Genomic DNA, 22,999 nt, shown 5'->3' on the forward strand with positions numbered 1-22,999 from the left:
AATGTAAGGTTCAAACAAGAGTGAAAACTTACTGAGAATTGTACCTCTGGAAGTCTAGGAAAAGCAGAGAAAGTGTTGTAAATCATAAGGCAAGTAGTATCAGAATTTTCACTGGACAAAAGACGGAGTTGAAAACTATAGGCCAGTGAAATTCATCAGCCCTAGGTGAAATTCTCTAATGTGACCAGTTGGAAAACGAAAAGATAGCACCAGATTTAGTTCCTTTTTTTTTTTTTTTTTTTTTGCAGGAATACCAAGTAGGAGGATGCTGCTGCAGACATAGCAAATTCAGATTTCAACAGGACATTTGCCAATGCACATCGTAGACAAGAAGAAAGTGAAATGTAGGCTGGATGATGGTATCCAGGCTTGTTAAAGACCAGGCCCAGAGGGGGCTGATGAGCAAGCCCCCCTACCCGGCCCAGAGGAGGCTGCTAGGAGCCTGCTCCAATCTCCTGCCTTGGCCCAGGCAATTCAGGGTATACCATTCGCGACTTAGATGAGAATGCAGCCACACACTCATAGAAGTTGTGGATGACCTGAAGCAGGAAAGGAGGCCTAACACACTGGATGACAAACTGAGTACAGAATAAATCTAAAACTCAACAGGGACCACTGAAGTCTTGTGGGGCTTCCCTGGTGGCTCAGATGGTAAATAATCTGCCTGCAATGCAGAAGACCCAGGTTTGATTCCTGGATTGCGAACATTCCCTGGAGAAGGAAATAGCTACCTATTCCAACATTCTTGCCTGGAGAACTCCATGGACAGAGGAACCTGGCAGGCTATAATCCATGGGATTACAAAGAGTTGGACACAACTGATTAACACATACAAACACTGAAGTCTTGTAGTGGAGTTAAAATAAGAACAAGGTAAGAATTATTTAAAAAATCATGTCTTAACTATATCAATTATAATTGGAGAGTTGGTCATGTAGAATGCCAAGCATCTTAGGTAAGGTCCATTAATCCTTTGGGGCTTCCCAGGTGGCACTAGTAGTAAAGAATCCACCTGTCAATGCAGGAGAGGCAAGAGACACAGGTTCTATCCCTGGGTTGGGAAGATCCCTGGGTCAGAAAGATCTGGAGATAGAAATGGCAACCCACTCCAGCATCCTTGCTGGGCAAATTCTATGGACAGAGGAGCCTGGCGGGCTATAGTCTATGGGGCTGCAAAGAGTTGAACATGACTGAGCACACAAGACTCACTGAATTGAGTCCAAGTTCACTTGCTCTTGTAAAACCTTTGGGCTAGCAAAGAAACTGGTCCCTATACTCTGCCAGTCAGTCCACATTTTGGGGGGGACAGTCTATAAACAAAAAGGTGCCCAGTGGTCAGTGACTAAGTTCATAAGGGGACATGGCACTGTTCGGCTGAAGCAGGAAGTAGCTAAGATTCAGCAGCATGGAAGATAAAGGATGTAGAGGGGAAATTGATGAACATTTATCATCAACTCTCTAAAGGGCTGGTATGTGGAAAAGAGATTCAACTTTTGTGGTTCTGCAGGAGGTACTCCACAAAGGCATATTTCATTTTGGCATAAGGAAGAACTGACCATCAATTATCACCCTATGAAACAGTAAATTCCAGGTTTCTGAGCATATAGGCAAAACTAAAGACAGCCACCAATGTCCAGATTGTTGTACAGCAGTTAGTTCATGCCTCTGGCAAGGAGCTATAACTGAGGTAAGCTCCAACTCCAAGGGTCTGACTTTTTGTTCCCAGTGGAACTGGTCGGGTTTGGGTTCCTAAAACCAAACAGTCCTCTAATTATGTGATCATTCTTTGGCTTTCCTTTTGATGTGTATTTATTTACTATCATATTCCATTTGAGGGGAAAAAAGCAGTTCATGTTAACCAAGTTAGCCAAAGGTTAGGATAAAATTTAAAGGTTTCCGAAGGCCATGGAAGTTACTTTAAATCAAGTGCCAGTGACTGATACAAAGCATCGTCCAGGTTACAGTGTGCCATACTCGTGGGGGTGCTTCTTTAAGCAGTGTTTGATCTTCTGGTACATAGATAATTTCCAATTAAAAAAAAACAACTATTGCCAACAAGGTTGAGGCAACAAAATATTTTCCCCATTGACCTAAAACAACATTCACACATCTTGAGAATTACACATCAAAATAGCCCAGCAGACCATTTAAATCATCTCCATAGAGCTTAGGAAATACTGACAGATAGTGGACTAAATTCACTTACACTTTAAAAGATGCAAAGAATCTTCCTAATTGTACATTATTCTTAGGCCTAAAAGAAATTTTGGATTTTAAACAGACTTTTCTGCTTATTGACCCTCTGGAATTTTCATTGTGGAACAGAAATTAACAAAAATTCTGCTTTATCTAAGTAGACATACTCATGATCTGAAAGGGTCAAAGAATACATGCTTATAGGAAAATACCCTTCAGTATTTGTAAGAATGACATCAAGCAGTGAGCCAATATGTACAGAAGCAACTGAGCTTTCAGGCCTTGATACTTGATCACTTTGCCACAGTAACAGTATTTTAAGTATAATAAAGAATATATTGGTGTAATGGAATATTTAAAAAGTAAGAAAAATAGAACTTTGAGATTTAATAGTTTGCTTTCCAACTAGAAGAAAACTAACTTAAAAGCAAACAATCAAAAATTGTTTCAAACTTTGAAAATGCAGAAGCAAATAAATATGCACCAAAAAGAAGTGAACCTGACAATAGAATTTGGAGTATTTGGGCAATTGCACAATTGCCTTTAGAAGGAGAAACATTAGTGTGTGGGAACATGATTTGAACAACTTGGAAAACTATCTAAGTTCCAGGGAGGGACTTTCACTGGGTAAAAATTCAGAAAACGAAGATCATGGCATCCAGTCCCATCACTTCATGGGAAATATATGGGGAAACAGTGGAAAGTGTCAGACTTTATTTTTTGGGGCTCCAAAATCACTGCAGATGGTGACTGCAGCCATGAAATCAAAAGACGCTTACTCCTTGGAAGGAAAATTATGACCAACCTAGATAGCATATTCAAAAGCAGAGACATTACTTTGCCAACAAAGGTCCGTCCAGTCAAGGCTATGGTTTTCCTGTGGTCATGTATGGATGAGAGTTGGACTGTGAAGAAGGCTGGCGCCGAAGAATTGATGCTTTTGAACTGTGGTGTTGGAGAAGACTCTTGAGAGTCCCTTGGACTGCAAGGACATCCAACCAGTCCATTCTGAAGGAGATCAGCCCTGGGATTTCTTTGGAGGGAATGATGCTGAAGCTGAAACGCCAGTACTTTGGCCACCTCATGCGAAGAGTTGACTCATTGGAAAAGACTCTGATGCTGGGAGGGATTAGGGGCAGGAGGAGAAGGGGACGACAGAGGATGAGATGGCTGGATGGCATCATTGACTCGATGGACATGAGTCTCAGTGAACTCCGGGAGTTGGTGATGGACAGGGAGGTCTGGCATGCTGCGATTCATGGGGTCGCAAAGAGTCGGACACGACTGAGTGACTGAACTGAACTGACTGAAAAATACTAAATCCAGTGTCTCATATATTATATAATGTCAAATAATGTTTAAAGGCCAATAATTTTTTTCTCTGACCTAGGTTGAGCTTAAGGGAAAAAAACATAATCCTAAACATATGTTTGACCTCATATGGAATTTTGTCCTACCAATCTACACATTGAAAATGTATTTGTTTTAGGGACTTCTCTGATGGTCCAGTGGTTAAGAATCTGCCTTCCAATGCATGGAACATGGGTTTGATCTCTGGTCAGGGAACTAAGATCCCACATGCTACGGGGCAACTAAGGCTGCCTGCTACAACTAGAGAGCTCTCATACCAGAACTAAAGAGAAGCCCACACATCACAACTAGCGCAGCCAAAAATACAAAATAAAAATTTTAAAATAAAATGTACTTGTTTATAATTTAAAAAAAATTTTATTTATTTGGCTGCACTGGGTCTTAGTTGCAGGGGATCTTTAGTTGCAACTTATGGGATCTAATTCCCTAACCAGGAACTGAACCCAGGATCCCTACATTGAGAGCACAGAGTCTTAGACACTGGACCACCAGGGAAGTCCTTGTAAGTTATTTTAATAGTCTGATGAGCTACAGCATCACAAAAAATAATTAAAACAGTATCCCCATTGCCACATTTCCTGTCTCATCAGAGTGTCTAAGAATATTTTAAATTTTGTATTTTTAACACACTTTTTCAAGGTGTCAAACTAAAAACTGACAAGTCTTCTTCCAATCAAGGAGCCACATGCTTGGGGCATTTGGTCAGCCTGTGGTATTTGTGAGCAAGGTCCACAGCCTTCCGTCCTTGCTGAAAGGGGAAAGACCACAAAATTAAATTCCAGTGATTTCCCATTTTTTTAACTCCATTGAAAAGGTAGTTTATTTCTTCTTTGGTAAAGTTTTTACGAATTCTTCTTTTCTCTGTAATTAATGAGAATTGTAGAATATATTAGTACTTGCTAAAAAAAGAGATCTTCTTGAGAATCAAATGAAAACTTATTCTAAGGATATGGATTACACAGTGAGAAAACTTCATGCCTGGGCTACTCATCATATGGAAATCCACTTCAAATGAAAACAAACAAACAAACAAACTCTGAGTGCCTACTATCAACCTAGATGCTATCACTGTGATCCTGCAATAATTGTAACTTAATCTTACGATAATCAAGAAACACAAAATTTTATAAACATTTGGTTGTTAACTCTTTCAACATTTCTGTGAAGACAGTTAACCACTTACCTGTCTTACAGCTACAGTCTTCCCAAAGGGCTCCATAACTTCATAGAAAAGAATATCAACACTTGTTACTTTAATTATCATGCTTGATTAATATTTTTAAAGGATTAAGGGTCTTTTTTGAAATTTGACTTAAAGAACATGTTCTTTACCTATATGAGGGTTCAGCTTGATTAAAACTCAAAAAAAAACCAGGCTGCACAAGGAGGAAGTTTTATCTGGTTTTTAGGGGTAATTTCTACAACAGAAAGAATACAGAGTTGGTACCTGTAAACAAATATTTTCTAGTCATGATTACCAGGAAATAGTCTTCCTTTAAGGCTTTTAATTCATTGTTAATGCTGAGGAGGAGGAGTTTTTGTATTTCCAATTAAGGCTGCTATTCACTCTAGTAGGACCTGGAATAACTGCTGGGACAACCTTAGAAAATCTTGCCTTTGCAGGTCAGGACTGTTAGTCCATCTCTCCTAAGATAGAAGCCACAGTTCAGATCTCTTAAATCAGAAGAGAAAAATCTTAGCAGCAGAAGGCCAAGAAATCAATGAAACAATGTCTAATTATTATCAAATGGTATTGCTTAGAATGTGAGATCCATGAAGACTGGGATTTTTGTCTGTTTCACTCACCATTATGTCCCCTGTGCCTAAAATTGTGTCAGACACAAGGGAGGTGATCAATAAATATTTGTTGAAAGAAAAAAAAGTTACTACTGGTAAAAAGTGTTTTAAAACTTATCACTGGGACTTCCCTGGTGGTACAGTGGATAGGAATCCACCTGCCAGTGCAGGGGACACGGGTTCGATCTGTGGTCTGGGTAGATTCCACATGCCTCAGAGCAACTAAGCCAGTGTGCCACAACTGCTGAGCTTGTGTGCTGCAACCACTGACGCCTGTGTGCCTAGACTCTGTGTTCCACAAGAGAAGCCACCTCAATAAGAAGTCCATGCATTGCAATGGAGAGTAGCCCCCACTCTCCGCACAACTAGAGAGTGCCTGCACACAGCAACGAAGACAAAGAGCAACCAAAAATAAAATCATACATATTTAATATATTTTAAATATAAAATTAATATATATATATAAATTTTTTAAAAAGTCATCAATGAAGTTACTTCTTACTTTTGGGTCTACTGGAAAACTGTAGTTCTCCGAGAAATAGATGATTTCAATTTCACTTGCTAAATGATCTCAAAACTCATTATAATCAGAACCAGATGGGTTATTATATCATTCAGGATATTGGGTCTTGGGGTGTTCATGTAGAGCCCATCCCCACTTTACCACTGCAGTTGCCATTTCAATGACTTCTAACTTAAATTAACATCTGTGCCCAACTCCTCAAAGGTTTCTGCAGCAGAGTAGTGGGCAGCCTACAAGGGGAAACAGCTCTCTACATCACAAGGCTCCCTTCTGTGGCTTCTTTAGTGCTCTTTTTTATACTGATTGGGCCTTAGAAGAAAACAGGGGGAAGAAAATAGCAGGGAAAAGTAGGCAAGAAGCCTCAGTTTTAGACTTATTTTTCAATCCATCCTAAAAGAGCCTTGTCCCCAAGACTCTTTTAAATACTTAGATGCTGCAATGGTCCCTTCTCAAAAGAATAGTCTCAAATTTGAGTGTAACCTGTAACCAAATGAAAGGTAATGAATGTCTCTAGTATGAAAGGGATATTTATTAAGAGGGGGAAAACAGTACATCAAATATTCCTGGCCTACTTGTAAAAGAGATATGCATGCATACTAAGTCGCTTCAGTCATGTCCCATTTTTTGTGATCCCATGGACTATAGTCTTCTAGGTTCCTTTGTCCATGGGATTCTCCAAGCAAGATTACTGAAGTGGGTTGCCATGCCCTCCTCCAGGGGATCTTCCTGAACCACGTCTCCTGCCTTCGCAGGCAGGTTCTTTACCACTAGTGCCACCTGGGAAGCCCCATAAGAGATACAAGACCAATCTAATCCTCAAGATGCCTAAATTTGAAAAAAAGCAGGCCAACTTATTATTTGATTTTAACTAAGCAGTTCTAACCTACAAAAAAGATGTAGGTGTTTATGAGTTGAAAATGATTCTAACAGTATTTAGGATCCCTTTGTATAATCAATATATAGGAATAATTATGTATATTTCATGAGGTTCTGCAAATGAATACTATGAAAAATGATTATCGAATATTTTTAGTTGTTTTATATTTGCTTTTAAGACATGCTGCTGAAGAAATTCTATTGTTAATTTGATGCCAATTCCTTGTCAAAGACAAGATTTCCAACTGCAACATTTCTATGGAAAAATATGTATTTTCTAACAGTTTTTACAGAAAATATTACTTCAGAAAGTCGGCTACCCTATACTGGTATTGCACTTAATTTTAATTTATATGCAGAAATTTTAATCTTGAAAAAGACCCAGTTATAAAAAGTAAATTTGAAATTTCTTTCAAGGTTTTGGCAGTGAAAATGGCCAAACAAAAGTGAGTGGCAAAATGTTTCCTGGATGGATCAAGTCCAGACCTCTTCACAATAAATAACAGAATGACTCTATAGTTACTAGTGGCTATTAATTTCTAGGTTACTTTGACAAGTAATGTACTCAATTGCTTACTCTTATTCTGCAGGTACTAATTCCATATGAACAAAAGAATATGGTAATGTTCTTTAAGTCTCATGATAAATTTGAAATGGTGATAAACCTGAACTGTTAACCCTGTAGTTTAAAAAAAACTATAAATTAACTCATAGTTTGAGAAGTATATTAATTTTTAAGCAGGGATCTAAGCTTTATACTATTTGTCTTTTCGATTTTGATTATCTGAAGTGCTAAAATAGAAATGTGATACAGAGGAATGAACTGGGGGTTCTGAAGAAAGACAAACTTGCATTTGAATCTAAGTCTTGCCATTTGCTCACTGGCAAATTTTGGCTATTCAGGGTTTTTCCTATTGCTATGCAACCTAAAAGAAAAGAAAGTAAAGTGGAAATAAAGTAATACCTTATCTTACAATTTTATTTTATGAAATAAAGGAAATAATGTCTATAAAACACCTAATACATAATGGGTTCTTAATAAATGTTAAGTTTTCTCCTGCTCCTTCCCCAGCTAGAAAGCAAGAGATGAGCAAGTGGCATGAGGAAGGGAGGCGCGAAACCTCTTTTCTCAGGAAATATGACTCTTATCAGAGCCAAGGGTTATTATTTAGAAGCCATTAATGATGTGACTGAGAACAGTCATTGAGCTGTTCTATTTCAGGAATATATGAAATTTATATTTATTTAAAAATTAAGTATATTCACTTATTCTTCCAGGGGTAGTAGATTCACTACTGAGTTGACGTCTTCTACGTGGGGTCAGCAGAATTTCTGAAAAATACGAAAACATTTAGCCTACTTAAAGTATTAATCTGAGTAGTATCACAATTCCATTAGTATGATATTTCCTTTTTCCCCCTTCTAATGGGACTCCTTAGGTGGATTAAGAAGAATTTTTAAACCACCAGAGACTAAATCTACTCCCTGGGAACATTTTAAATCATGGTTGCTCAGAGACAGATTTTCTTTTCAACACTTTTTGTACCCTTTAGCTTTTAATATACTTAACGTTCTAGATCATAGTTCAGAAGGTACAGTCATAATTATAGTTTTTAAACTGCTGAATTAATTACTTTTGTTACAGATAAGTGATTTCCTTAGTTCACTTTTATATCTGTCTTCAGCTTCCACAATGACTTTGTGACGATCACATTGGTATGGGCAACAGTGCAAGAGCTTGCTAAAATTTCGACTATTCAGGGATTTTCCTACTGCTATGCAACCTAAAAGAAAACAAATTAAAATGATGCATAGATGTTATAAAATATTTAATAACAAATTTATGAAAGCAAATATCTTTATGATAGTAACAAGTGAAATCAGGAAGTTAATTATAAATACATCAAGAAACTCAAAGCCACATCATATGAAAAAGTAAAGACAACAAATACAAGTGTTGCCACAGAGGTGTAAACACTTATGGTGATATAGGAAAGGAGAGTCTAGCTTGGTCTAATTCTGAGCAGGAGTCACTGTCAGGGAAGATATCCAAAAGAAGTGACCCTTAGGCTCAGTCATCTTTTTTTTTTTTTTTTAATATTATGGAACACTTCAAATACATGAGAATGAATGGAAAAGAATAATGAACCACCATGTTTCCATCATCTAGCTTCAACTATTCTTAACTCATGACCAATCATATTTTATCTCCCTCTACCTACTCAGCTCTGCCTTCCTGTACACACTGGATTATGAAGCCTGGAAGTTGCATTTGAGTATTATTTCATATGCATTCTCAACAGATAAGAACTCTTTAAAAAGTACTTATTTTGTCTTATTTTTTTAAACAGCAAAACCCCTATCACACCTAAGAAAATTATGCTTAATGTAATCTAATATCCAGTCAATGCTCAAATTTCCCCATCATTTTAAAACTTTTTTATGATCGGTTTATTTGAATCATGATTCAAACAAGGTCGACCATTACATTCAGCTGATATGTCTCTTGAGTTTCTTTTAATCTATCAATTCTCCTCTCTTCCTCTTTGTCATTTGCCTGTTGGAGACACCAGGTCATTTGTAATGTGCAGGTTCCCAAAGTCAGGGTTTTGCTGATTACATCCTAGTTGTATCCTTTAAAATGTTCCTGTGTGCCCAAGAAACTGTTAAGTAGATCTAGATGACTGATCAGATTCAGATTAACTTGTTTTTAGTAGAATTCCTCTCAGGTAGTACTGTGGACTTCTAACTGCATCGTATTAACAGACACATAAAGTCTATCTTTTTTTAAATTTTAACATTGATCAGTAGCTTCAGGTAATGTTAGCCACATCCATACATTATAAGGTACTCTATTTGCCTGTCACCTAAAGGAAAAGTTAGCCAGACAGAAAGTTGGCAGGGATGAAGACATTTTAAATACAAAGAACATTTGCAAAAGCACAGAAGAGTGAGAAAGTGTAGGGTGTTCAATCATAGGTGCCATGTGTGGCTGGAGTATAGGTATGAGAAGTGTGGGAGAAAAGTTGAGGCTGGTAAGGGTTGCCAGGGGCCAATCAACAAGAGTCTGGAGAACCATCCTAAGGATTTTTAGCTATCTTCAAGTCAATGGGAGAACTGAGGGATATTTATCAAGCAGGGATATGATATAATTTGTCTAACAGAAAGCTCAGCTGAAAAGTAAGAGAATCAGTTGAGGGATAACTTAAATAGTCCAGAAAACAAATGTGGGGATTCTGAAATACAACATTTGCTGGGAGAAGGCAGAGGTTTCTGAGGTAAAATTGATGAATAATGAGCTATTAGGGTAAAAGACGGAGAAGGCAATGGCACCCCACTCCAGCACTCTTGCCTGGAAAATCCCATGGACGGAGGAGCATGGTAGGCTGCAGTCCATGGGGTCGCTAAGAGTCGGACACGACTGAGCAACTTCACTTTCACTTTTCACTTTCATGTATTGGAGAAGGAAATGGCAACCCGCTCCAGTGTTCTTGCCTGGAGAATCCCAGGGACGGGGGAGCCTGGTGGGCTGCCGTCTATGGGGTCACACAGAGTTGGACACGACTGAAGCGACGCAGCAGCAGCAGGGTAAAAGAGACGTTTAGGACAATGCTCAATTGTGATAGATCGAATGGCAGAGTCTGGAATAAGCATGGCACATTTTGGGTAGAACAGATGTGCAGTAAAATTTTACAAGTGGAAGAAGAACAAAATTCCACACAATTTTGAAAGCCAGGCAGAGAGTTTGATTTGGTGAGTTACAGAGGAGCACTGAGGTAACATGATAAAAAGCACACGAGGAAGAGAAGTTAATAGCACTATGCATGACTTGGGGGTTGGTGAGACTTGAGACTGAAAGACTGCTGCAGAGTTGCTGGAGAAATTGAGGGATGAAGGAAAAGAGACCTGTGTGGGAAAGAAAGAAAGAACCAAATGTGATAAGACTAGAAATAGGGGGTGTAAGGAGAAAAGATAGTTATAGATGACTCAATGTTTGAAATTTGGGGGGCCAGAAGAATAGTGGCAATATTAACAAAAATGAAGACGCTGGAGGGAGGGCAGTTTAAGAGGGAGAAAGTTGTTGTATTTTGAATATATTAAACTTGAAATAACAAGATATTAAAGTGAGTATGTCCTGGATACAGGTGGAAATGGCAGAATGTGGCTATAACCCAAGGTACAAGTGAAGTGTGGAGATACAGATTTGAAAATCATTGGTAAAATGAGAGATGATACCACCAAAGTATATGTTGCAGCAGAGTTGAGTAAGTGCTGTAGATTACTTAGTGGGGGAAATATCTGCAGAAATTTGGCAGGAGGAGAAAGATCAAGGAATAACAGATGGCTCAGTAGTAAAGAATCTGCCTGCCAATGCAGGAGACAGAGACACAGGTTCGATCCCTGGTCAGGAAGATCCCCTGGAGGAGGAAATGGCACCCCACTCCAGTATTCTTGTGTAGGAAATTCCATGGACTGAGGAGCCTGGCAGGCTATAATCCTGCAAAGAGTTGGACACGACTGGTGGAAGACAGAAGAATAGTAGTATTTTGAGCCTAATGTGGAATAGCCTCAATTTTCTCCAAAGGGCAGAGTGCGACAATAAGAGTAAACAAAGAGCAAATGCTTGGATATGAAGAAGAAAGGATGGAGTAGGCACTGAGGACCCTGAAGAAAAAAGAAATAATGGGACATGGAACACTAGAAAAACTTATAAATTTACTATAAATATAAAAATAGACAGTTAATGTCTATGATTTTCAGAACATAATCCAGAATATATACCTATTTATTGACTCTGAAAATACAAAAAATGTTTACCTTACTCAGTAAAGCTAAACTTATAGATGGTGACAAAAAGAGAATTATAAGGTAATTTTTAAAAACTATTAGCTGTGTTGACGCATATGAACAAATATTGGGAACACAGGCTACTGTAGATAAAAGGTATTAATCTGCATTTTTTATGACACCCATGATTGTTATTTCTCCAAAGGGAATGAAGTTTAAAATCACACTGGTAGAACTATTACAAATTCTAGTTAACTTATGTCATATAAACTTTAATTATGAAACAATTACAATTAAAAAAATACTTACCTGAGCATCTATACCTCAACATTTTGGAACAACTGTCTGTTTCTAGAAAACTGATGACTTCTTTATTTATTATATCTGAACATAATGTAAATGGATCTGGAGAAAAAAATGCAAAATGCAAGGTATTTTTGATTAGTAAAAAGTATGTGACATTTACAAGATTTATTAATTCTGAAAATTTTTATAAACTGTAGCCCAGGACTACACATCCGTCATCCTAGTGGATAAACAGAAAGGTTCTGGATATTAACAAAAGGTGACTGAAGCACTTAGTTTAGAAAGAGAGGTAAAGGCATGGCTTGTATGTCAGAGAAAAGATATACCAATGTACATTTTTAGCTATATCACTTGAATATGTTCAACAATCAAAGAAGAAACATTTTTAGTCATACCTGTTACTGGTAAGTGTTGCTTTGTGTTTTGGGCAATAGGAGTTGGGTGTTTAAAAATATGGTCTCTAAAAGAAAATAGACACAAGATTACTATAAGTAAACACTGGTGTGTGAACAGATGTTTCTATATAAGCAGAGTTTGGCAGACAGAAGGAGCTGGCACCAGGATCTACCAAAACCCACCAAATTCTGCCAAAGTATGGTATGTAGCAGTTACATACAACCTTCTTTCTAAAAGTGGAGTTAACTATTATATATAAATAGATAATAAAGACCTACAGTATAGAATGGGAAACTAGATTTAATATCTTGGAGTAATGTATAATGGAAAAGAATCTGAAAAAGAATAGTAAGTGAATCACTGCTGTACAGCTGAAACACTGTAACTGTAACATCAACTCTATTTCAATAAAAAAAAAAAAGTGGAGTTAAGACTCCAAAGGGCAATAATTCCGATGTCAGCAGAAACATGGGGAAAAAAGAGGAAAATAGGAAAGAAGAAAAGCAAAAAAGAGGAAATAACAAATTCAGTGGGCCAGAGGGCAAGAAGGCTGGCACAAGAGCATATCTCACTAATTCCCAATTCTACATCCCTAAGAAATCAAGTTAAAATTACATGAAGAATGGTTTGGAAAAGGAAAAAGGGAATGTGATGATATAATCCATCTCCCTAACACTTGGTTTACCCTACAACCTCCCAAAACATAGCAGCATCCTCTTCAGTCTCCCTCATAGTCCAGTAACTATCAGAAGAGCAGAACACAAGACAGGTTCTAGGAAGAAAGGCTATGATTCCAGGTCCAGCCCCATAGGCTACCCATGAGGGAGAAAGAACATGTGCTGGAGAGGAGGTACAGGAACAAATGAAAAGGTGAGCCTAAACCAGATCTTAATCACACCTTACCCCCATTTATCAAATTAAACTTACAAACTGGCTTTTGCCAAATTGCTGATTGATTATCAATATGTGCATTGTTATTTCAGCTATAGACATTCAGTTTAAGTTTTCTGAGTATCCCTTCTAAAATTCAAATCTGACTATGCCATTTGATTTAAAATTGTCAATGGCTCCTTATACCTTATAAGTTAAAACAGAAAATCTTGCGTATGACGTGCCAGACCCTAGATGAACTGGCCAAGACTGTCCCATCCAAACCCCTTTCCCAAAACTTCCTACATTAGGTTCCTCCCCAAAACCACGTTTTATCATTTCTGTATCCCAGTGCTTAAGAGTATAGCACATTGTACTACATGCACACACACACACAAATGCTGAATAAGTAAATAAAAGTTAGAAACAATTATTAAATTATACCTTGACTGAGAAACAAAGTTCTTTTTTTCAGAAGTTGTTTCTTCACATAGGTTTTGTTTGCAGCTTGAATTGGCTGTACATAAAGTCTTATTTTTCCCACTCTCCCTATAACAAGCATTAACTGGATTTGCACTCCGTAACACCATCTTCACTTGATCATCATTTGTACATGCTTTAGACATGACTTTATGGGACTTAGAACCATGTAGCTTTCTAGCCTGGCTTTTATCTTTATCCTCTGCTTTGGGAACACCACCGCTGCTATCTGCATGGAGGTGTTTCAGTGTATCTTGAATATTTATGTTCACAGATGAAACATTATTCTTATAATTCTCTCCTTTTATATTTTCCTATAATATAAAAATAAGTAAATAATTTCAAAATAATAATTTGTTTTATAATCCAAATTACATTCCCTTTAAATAATGCATAAAAAGTTTATGATTGTCAATAGAATATACATTATAAAAGATGAAGTTTACATTAGGGAGAAAGGGGATAATACTTATTAAATGATTTGGGGACATTGGATAGTCAGATGGGAACATGTATCTCACAATTTACACAAAAATAAAGTCAAAATAAGTCATGTATGAATAGATTCAAGCAGTTCAAACACCTGTTGTTCAAGGGTCAACTATTACTTCTGCATTCTTTCTCTTTCTCAAACCCTTACTATATAAATGATAGATCTCATGACTCTATCCTCCATGTCTCTTATTTTTTCAGTCATTATTTCCACTTTTTAAAATATTTATTTTAAGCTGCTCTACAGTTGTGGCACCTAGGCTTCTCTGTAGTTGTAGAGACCAAGGTTCTGGAGTGCCTGGGCTCTGCCGTCTGCAGCAGGAAGGCTCTCTAGTCGTGAAGGCCAGGCTTAATGCCCCCATGGAATGTGGGATCTTAATTCCCTGACCAGGAATTGAACCTGCATCCACTGTATTGGAAGGCGGACTCTTAACCACTGGACTACCAGGGAAGTCCTTCATTTTCCCTTTTTAAAAATATTTTTTTTCTGTGTTCAAGGATGATTCCTCAAGTATTACTATTGAATTTTAAATTTAAAACCATAAAAATAAAAAGTAAATTTGTAAGAAAAATATTTTACCCTCCAACTTCTATTATTAAAAAAATTTTGAAAAAAGTTCTGTATTATTTGAAACAAAAAAGCCAACCTCATTTCCTTCTGTTTCAAGTTCTTCTATTCTGTGTAAAATTTCCTTTGCTTTCTTCCAGTAATCTTCAAGATTCTTCTCTTTCATATTTATGTCCTTTAAATGCTCTTCATTTTTATCAAAAGAATATTCTCCTAGACTTAGAGATAACTTCTCAGCTTTGAAATATGGAAAAAAAATAGTGAGTTTATCCATTACTAGAAATGCCATTTGAACACTTGAAATAAGGACAAACTCATACCCCACAACCCCTTCTCTAAATTTTGCACATCCAAACCATCTTAACTGCCTAATTGGCACTGAAACTAAGTGGAAAGAAAGTGCTTGGCAGAAGTTGAGGACCTGAAGAATCATAAAATAGACTTTACTTTTCAGAATTATAGGGAAAAAATAGCATGAAAACATGTTATACCAGGCATGTAAACATGCTCAAGTTTATGGATACTGGTTTTAAAGTATTTTTTTAACACAGTTTCCACAACTGTGGATTATAGGTTCCTTCCTATAATTTAAAATTTTTTTATGTATTGTGGCTGCAATTTTTCTTTCAAAAGACCAAACTCCTTTTCAGGGCTATTTCCTCTATGCTCCAGCCATCAATTCTTGGATGCTCCAGGTTCTCTCCTCTTGCAGGAACTTTGTGCCTCACTGTTGCGTATGCTTGAGACACTGGACCAAGACAAACTCCCTTCTTTTCACCTAATTAACTCTACATTCAGATCTCAGGTGAAAAATCACTTCCTCCCAAAGCCTGTTCTGCTCCAAGTCTAGGTCACTGTCTTTTATTACAGGTTAGGATCTGTGCTCCATCCAATCTTAACCTTTGCATTAATTTATAATAATATATTCATCTACTTCCTATTTCTCCAGTTAAACTGTTCTATGAGCACATAGACTGCTGTACCTTATCACTGTCTCCCTAAAGCCTAGCACAGTGCCTGGCAAATAAGAGGCACTCAAATATTTTTTAAATAAATAAATGAAAGTACTTTATATTATGATTTAATCCTAAGTCACCTGTAGCCCTCAGATTTAAGTCCTACAACTAAATCTGTCCACAGTGCATTAAATAAGTGAATTATCTATACTGTTGCTCCCTTCCACAGAAGTGTTTTATATGCTGTAATACTCTGGCTGTCATGTCAAAATTATATAATCTACTTTTCAAATGTAAGAAGAGGCTGGGAGCTAAAAAGCAGATGTAAATTCTCTTTCAAAAACTTTGGTAGGTATTTTTTTAAGTAATAGTAAACTTACTAATTTTTTTGCAGTTGTGAAGCACGAAAGTGGCAGCTTTGTTTAGTTCCTCACTCTGAGATTCAGTTAAGGCTTGTATCATGAGTGGAAGGCCATTGTTTTTAAAAAAGTCATACTGATTTTCCTCTGGAAAACACATCAAAAATTAAAGTAGAAAATAGTTATTTTATCTTTCTTTTGGGTGTACCATGGGGCTTACGAGATCTTGGTTCCCCAAGCAGAGATCAAACTGATAGTGAAAGTGCCAAGTCCTAACCACTGGACCATCATGGAATTCTGAGAGTTATTTTATCTTAAACTATATGCATGAGGTCATAATTCTTTCTTGTGATAATTATCAACATAGTTCAAATTTTAAAATACAGAAAAACAAAGTTTCAAAAGTATTTTCAATTTAGAAAATAATCTACTTACATAAGATACCTACGTCTCATAAGTGATAATCTGTGAAATACAGCCACAGAGTAGTGTCATATCTCATAAGAGTAAATGAACTGTCCTCACTTGGTTTAAAAAAAGGTTTAGTTGCCAATTATACCGCAATTAAAAAATAAAAATTAATAATTTTAAAGGAATGCTGCTAAGTCGCTTCAGTCATGTCTGACTCTGTACGACCCCATAGACGGCAGCCCACCAGGCTCCCCCGTCCCTGGGATTCTCCCGGCAAGAACACTGAAGTGGGTTGCCATTTCCTTCTCCAATGCATGAAAGTGAAAAGTGAAAGTGAAGTCGCTCAGTCGTGTCCAACGCTTCACGACCCCATGGACTGCAGCCTACCAGGCTCCTCCGTCCATGGGATTTGCCAGCCAAGAGTACTGGAGTTGGGTGCCATTGCCTTCTCTGTTTAAAGGTATAGTAAACCCTAAGTTATATACAGGTGAAGAGAAAGTATAGAGAAATAAATGAATGGAGAGAATGGAAAATGAGGGAAGAGAGAGCAGAAGCAGCAAGAAAGCACAAAGAAAGGGAAATGGAAACATGGGAGGAGGAGAGAAAGAAAAGTGAAGGTTGGAAAGGAGGCAAGTGAAATGGCAGGAAACTAGAGAGGGAAAAAATGAAAGGGGAAGAGAAAAAATAGGAGAGAATGATAAATAGAGAAAGAAAGATAGAACTTTTGAAGTTTTCAACAAGGGAGAACAGGATCGTATCTGTGCAGCAATGTGAGGAATAGAATGAAAAAACGGAGACAGAAGGAAGAGGACACAAGGAGGACTCTCTTGCAAAAACACTTTTGAAAGATGTTGAGGGGCTGAGGGCTTAAGTTGGGAAAGTAGCATTGGAATTCAGTAGAAAATGATAAGGAAGGATAAACAGATGTATTAATAGAACCACAGGTCTTAGTGACTGACTGAATACCATGGATGAAGAAGGATGAGGAGCAATGAATGACTAGCTGGGGGACTAGGAGAAAGGCAACAGTACTTTTAAGTTGGGGAGGAAATAACAGTGTATTTCCACTCTACTGTTTTAATTAACATGCTAAATAAATCCAGTACTTACCACAATCCTCTGTACAATGACCAAGAGTAAGTATGACACTAAATTTTTCTCCTGAATCCAGGCTGTCAAGAAGCAGCAATGCCAGAAGTTTTGAAACAATGTGGTACTTGGATAATACAACACCAAAAGTAGCTTAAAAAGGGGGAAAAAAAGAACAAGTACAAACTTACAGCTTATTCCTACCTATACATATAGTATTTTCCAGATATTACATATACTATTTTTCAGATCTTATCCTGGGAGAATGATATTATATATCTACATAGTATCTAAAATTCACATCTCATATAACATGTAATATATGACTATAAACAAATGCATTATAATAAGATGGAGGCTTATAAAGCCCTCATTAATTCCTCTTCCCATACTAAAGACATTATACTAAAGCAAATTTTTTGAAGAATGCTTTCTGCTAAGTTGTCCTGTATAGTGCTGTGAATATGAAGTAATAATACTACCTTCCCTAAAAGCTGCTTACTCTCATCTTACATACCTTGTCTTATCTAGACTGACAGTATAGACCTTCCTATGTAATCAATTCCTGCCTGTCATTGAAATACACTACTAGCTGGTCATGGTTCTATTGATGTTAATGATGCAGTGAAGCATACTTGAATCTATACTGAGATGTGAAAAATTCAAGAAGTCTACCATTTTAAACTAAACTTCTCATGGGTTGTTTTTTTTTGCAGTTTTTAAAAACAGAGTTCAGAATCCAACAGTCCTGATAGCAACAAAAAGGTGAATTCCTCAGAGGACTATGTCGTAATCATTTTTTTATGTCTAGAGCTTACATAGAGCCTAGCACATAACTGAATTTTTAAAAAATGATCTACCATTTTTTTTCAGTTATTTATGAATTTCAAGAACTGCTTATTACAAAATTTGTGGACTATCATTCTTCAGTATTTGTACATGTGAGAAGCAGCCATGAGTTCTAGTCTGGTTCAGCCACTCAGTTGTTATGGTAGGATAAGTCCAACTCATACTTACCAGATAGAGGCATACCTTAATTCTTTATGTCATTTTTTAAAATCTATAGCCATGAGTTCTAGTCTGGTTCAGCCACTCACTAGTTGTGGTAGGATAAGTTCTTCTCATACTTATTGGATAGAGGCATACCTTAATTCTTTATCTCATTTTTTAAAATCTATAAATTGGACTTTCCATTCCCTACGTCTCCAAAATGTCCCTTGATTTCTCATCTAATCTTTTTCATTTAATGCTGCTTTGTAAGTGAAACAAAGACTTAAGGCTGACAGACTCTTCTCTTGATTCTATCATCAAATCTGAAATCAGAAGACCTAGATTTGAATCCTTAAGGACGTCATAACCTCCATGAGAAAATAAGGAGTTGGACTAGATAATTTCTAAGTTTCTCTCCCACTTATGAGAAACTAGAAGTCCAATCCATGTTTGTGTTCAATACCATTTCAACATTCACCATGCCCAATTCAAACAACACGCAACTGTGGAAAAATTACTCAGCGTTTTCACTCACGATTATCAGCAATGCATGCATCCACTGTCTTTGTCACCACCACTGCAAGTTTAGCACTGAAAGGAGTCTTGTGTGAATCAGATTCCAGCTGCACAAGAACTTGAGACAATACATCCAGTCCACCCACAGATATAAAGTATTTCTGAACATAAGCTTAAGGAAAAAAGTAGCAGAACTATTAATACTTCAAATAAGACAAGTATATGGTTTCATTAAATTAACTTGTACTAAATATAACATTAACTTGACTTTTAAAAATACTTACTTTTAAAAATCCCAAAATTAAAGAATGAAAAATCTAATCCTTACCTATGCATATACATAATCATAAGATTGATTCTATTTACTTATATAAGAAACTCATTTCAACATAGTACAACCATATGTATAGTATAGTACTTCTTTCTTGTATGTTAGACATCTCATTTCATTGATCAAGAACTGGTAAATTTTGCAAGAATGATATTAAACTCAAGTCCTACAAGAGCTATAGATTCATTTATTTAGCTTGGTATTACAACCAGCAAGCTGCCTATTTTCTGAATTCCAAAATAACTCATTCCTCAGATTGGCTAAATCAACAAAAAACAAAGTAATTTAACTGTTTCAAAAAAACCCCACATATTTCATCCATCTTATTTAAGTAAGCCTAATTCTTTTACTTCTTAGAGCATAAAAGTATAACATATTACTGAGAGTCATAACAACTATTCCAAGCAAAGATTCAACGACAGATACATTTTTTTAAAAGCCTTCAGTCTTTTGTTCCCCTGTTGAAAATGATTCTGATGGGAAAGTACCCCATGGATCTATGTATTCAATAGTCTCTATAGCCCCTATCCAAGCAGGGGACATATAATCAATGGATATATGGGCTAATGATTATAATTCTGTGATAAACCTTCTTCCCAGTCTACCCTAGAACCACAAATTGAGCCAGGATGATTTAAACACAAAAAGTACTTTTTATATTAAAATTGTTTAATAAAACACAAAGCTCTTAATCTAAAAAAAATCATGTTCAAAAATTTCTATATCTGGGAACAGACTGTTAGGAAATGTTATTTAAGGATATGTAAACATTTTCAGTTTCTCCAATTTCCCTGTGGCTTAGATAGTAAAGAATCTGCCTGCAGTGTGGGAGACCCCGGTTCTATCCCTGAGTCAGGAAGATCCCCTGGAAAAGGAAATGGCAACCCACTCCAGTATTCTTGCCTGGAAAATTCCATGGACAGAGAAGCCTGGTATGCTATAATCCTGCAAAGAGTCAGACACAACTGGTGGCAAAGAGTCGGACATGATTGACCAACTTTCATTCATTCATTCAGACATTTTCAGTATTACAGGGACTCCAAAATAGGTTTTACTAAAAAGCATTTTCAATTATATTCTATGTAATGAAAAATCAGACTTATAAGCAGAACATCCTAGTCAACACTTGTACAGAGTATTTAAAATTGTTGTTCAGTCACTAAGTCGTGTCCAACTCTTTGCGACCCCAGAGACTGCAGCATGCCATGCTTCCCTGTCCTTCACTATCTCCCAGAGTTTGCTCAAACTCATGTCTGTTGATGATGCCTCTAATCTATTTCATACCAAACCACTGAGATTTTTATGTTCCTTCAAAATGTTCCTTCAATATGTTCCTTCAAAAATGTAAGAAAAGCTTTTCACGTAATTTAACATACATTCATGACAAAAGATACATATAGGAACATATATGTTCCTATATGTATCATTCATTTAAGTTGGTATTTAAAGAAAGAGGAAATGTCAAAGCATCATGGAAATAGGTTTCAATTTTTGAAATTATATAGAGATATGTTCCTTTGCATGTGAGCATGTGAAAGACAACTATTTGCTTTAAATATCTGAATATAGATATACCACCAGCAATGTGTGAGAAAGTTCTAGTTGTTCCACAACCTCAATATTTAATGTCACTGGCCTTTTTACTTTTAGTCATGCTAGTGAGTATATAGTGATATCTCCTTGGGGTTTTCCTGGGCACAAGTTCTTTATCAGATGTACATTTCACAAATATTTTCTCCCAGTCGATGGCTTGCCTTTTCACCTTAACAGGAACTTTTGAAAAATAAAACATTTCGATTTCAGTGAACTCCAAATGATAATTTTTTCTTTGGTGGCTCATGTTTTTTGTGTCCTAAGAAATGTGTATCTACTCCCAAATTATAAAGATTTGCTCCTGTTTTTGTCTAGAAGTTTTATAGTTTATTTCTTATATTGAGGTATATAGATCATTTAAAGTTAATTTTTGTAGATTGTGTTAATTTTGTATACCAACTTCCCTGGTGGCTCAGATGGTAAAGAATCTGTCTGCAATGCGGGAAGGTTCAATCCCTAAATTGGGAAGATTCCCTGGAGAAGGGAATGGCAACCCACTCGAGCATCCTTGCCTGGAGAATTCTATGGACAGAGGAGCCTGGCGAGCTACAGTCAATTGAGTTACAAAGAATCAAACACGATTGAGCAACTAACACTTCACTTCATTTCATACTGTGTAAGGTAAGGGTTGATATTCATATTTCACAGATAGGTAAATACTTTTACCAGCATCACTTATTTAAAATACTACATTTTCCAACACAGAGTTACCATGGCATCTTTGTAGAAAATCAACCATATATGCGTGTGTGTATGTGTGTGTGTGTCTATTTTTAGGCTCTCTATTTTGTTCCATTGATCTATACCTACACTTACACCAGTACTACACTGTTGATTACTGTATAGTACATACTGAAATCAAGAAACATAAATTCTACAATTTTGTCCTTTTTCAAATAAATTTTACTATCCTAGCCCCTTTGCATTTCCATGTAAATTTTAGAATCAGCTTGTCAATTTCTATAGAAAAGCCTGCTGAGATTTTGATAGGGAATGCTATGAATCTAGAGATGAATTTGAGAAGAGACATTATGACAAAATTGAATCTTATAATCCATGAGTATGATATCTCTACCATTAAGTTTTAATTTTTTTAATCTCAGCAATGTTTTATAGTTTTCAGCATATATATATTCCACATATTTCACTAAATATATCCCTAAGTATTTTGAGTTTTTTATATTATCATAAATGATAGTCACTTTAAGTTCCTAATTGTTTCCATATGACCTTGTATCCTGCAGCTTTGCTAAAATCACTTATTAGTTTTGTAGCTTTTTGTAGATTCTTACACAATCTGGTCACCTATGAATAAGTACTATATTTTCTTCTTTCTTTTCAATCTCTATGCCTTTTATTTCATTTTTTTGCCTTATTGCACTGACTTGGATGTCCAATTAAATAAAGACAGTGGCCATCCTTGTCTTCTTTCCAATCTTAGGGGAAAAGCATTAAGTCCTTCACCATTTAAGTGTATTAGCTATAATATTTTGTAGAGGCCCTTTATCACATTGAGAAAGTTCCCTTCTGTTCCTAGCTCACCAAAATCTTTTGTCATGAATGTATGTTAAATTACGTGAAAAGCTTTTCTTACATTTTTGAAGATCATATTGTTTTCTTTTCTAGTCTATGAATATTGTGAATTTCCTAATGTTAAACCAACCTTGCATTACTAAAATGAATGTCACCTAATCAGAATACATTATCCTTTCTATATTTTGCTAGATTGATTTGTTAATATTTTGTTACGGATGTTTACATCTATATATATATAGGATATTGGCCTATAGTTTTCTTGTAATGCCTTTTTCAAGCTTTAGCATGGAAATGACGCTGGCCTTAAAAGTTTGTTGGGAAGTATTTTTTCTACTTCTACTTCTTGAAATAATTTATGTAGAACTCTTTTTCCTTAAATGTTTGGTAGAATTTACCAGTGAAGTCTTTATGACCTAGAATTTCTTGCGTTAAGGTTTTAAACTACAAATTCAATTTCTGTGTTAGATACTGAATACTCAGGTTATATATTTCTTCTTGAGTGAGCTTTTGTAGCTTGTCTTTCAAAGAATTTGTCCAGTTCATTTAAGTTATCTA

General features: G+C 36.3%; 1 protein-coding gene across 18 annotated transcripts in view; it reads right to left on the reverse strand.

Annotated features, from left to right (window-relative positions):
- Positions 1 to 4,064: 4,064 nt before the first annotated feature.
- The window catches only part of TERB1 (telomere repeat binding bouquet formation protein 1), a 32,449-nt gene continuing 13,514 nt past the window's right edge, over positions 4,065 to 22,999 (reverse strand). For 9 of the 18 annotated variants that reach the window (XM_055552442.1, XM_055552447.1, XM_055552443.1 and 6 more), the window contains 10 exons: positions 19,004 to 19,156; positions 17,500 to 17,631; positions 16,000 to 16,125; positions 14,743 to 14,900; positions 13,568 to 13,917; positions 12,253 to 12,317; positions 11,861 to 11,956; positions 8,398 to 8,547; positions 8,030 to 8,095; positions 4,065 to 4,428 (listed from right to left, as the gene is read on the reverse strand). In XM_055552442.1, coding sequence (XP_055408417.1) covers positions 4,241 to 4,428; positions 8,030 to 8,095; positions 8,398 to 8,547; positions 11,861 to 11,956; positions 12,253 to 12,317; positions 13,568 to 13,917; positions 14,743 to 14,900; positions 16,000 to 16,125; positions 17,500 to 17,631; positions 19,004 to 19,156 — 1,484 coding nt within the window. In that variant the 3' untranslated portion in view covers positions 4,065 to 4,240. Of the gene's footprint in view, positions 4,429 to 4,750; positions 4,789 to 8,029; positions 8,120 to 8,397; positions 8,548 to 11,860; positions 11,957 to 12,252; positions 12,318 to 13,567; positions 13,918 to 14,742; positions 14,901 to 15,999; positions 16,126 to 17,499; positions 17,632 to 19,003; positions 19,157 to 22,999 lie in introns of those variants that run through there. The other 9 variants (XM_055552449.1, XM_055552452.1, XM_055552450.1 and 6 more) reach the window with 9 other exon arrangements.

The sequence above is a fragment of the Bubalus kerabau genome, chromosome 17 (assembly GCF_029407905.1).
Source record: "Bubalus kerabau isolate K-KA32 ecotype Philippines breed swamp buffalo chromosome 17, PCC_UOA_SB_1v2, whole genome shotgun sequence".
Classification (NCBI taxonomy): Eukaryota; Metazoa; Chordata; class Mammalia; order Artiodactyla; family Bovidae; genus Bubalus; species Bubalus kerabau.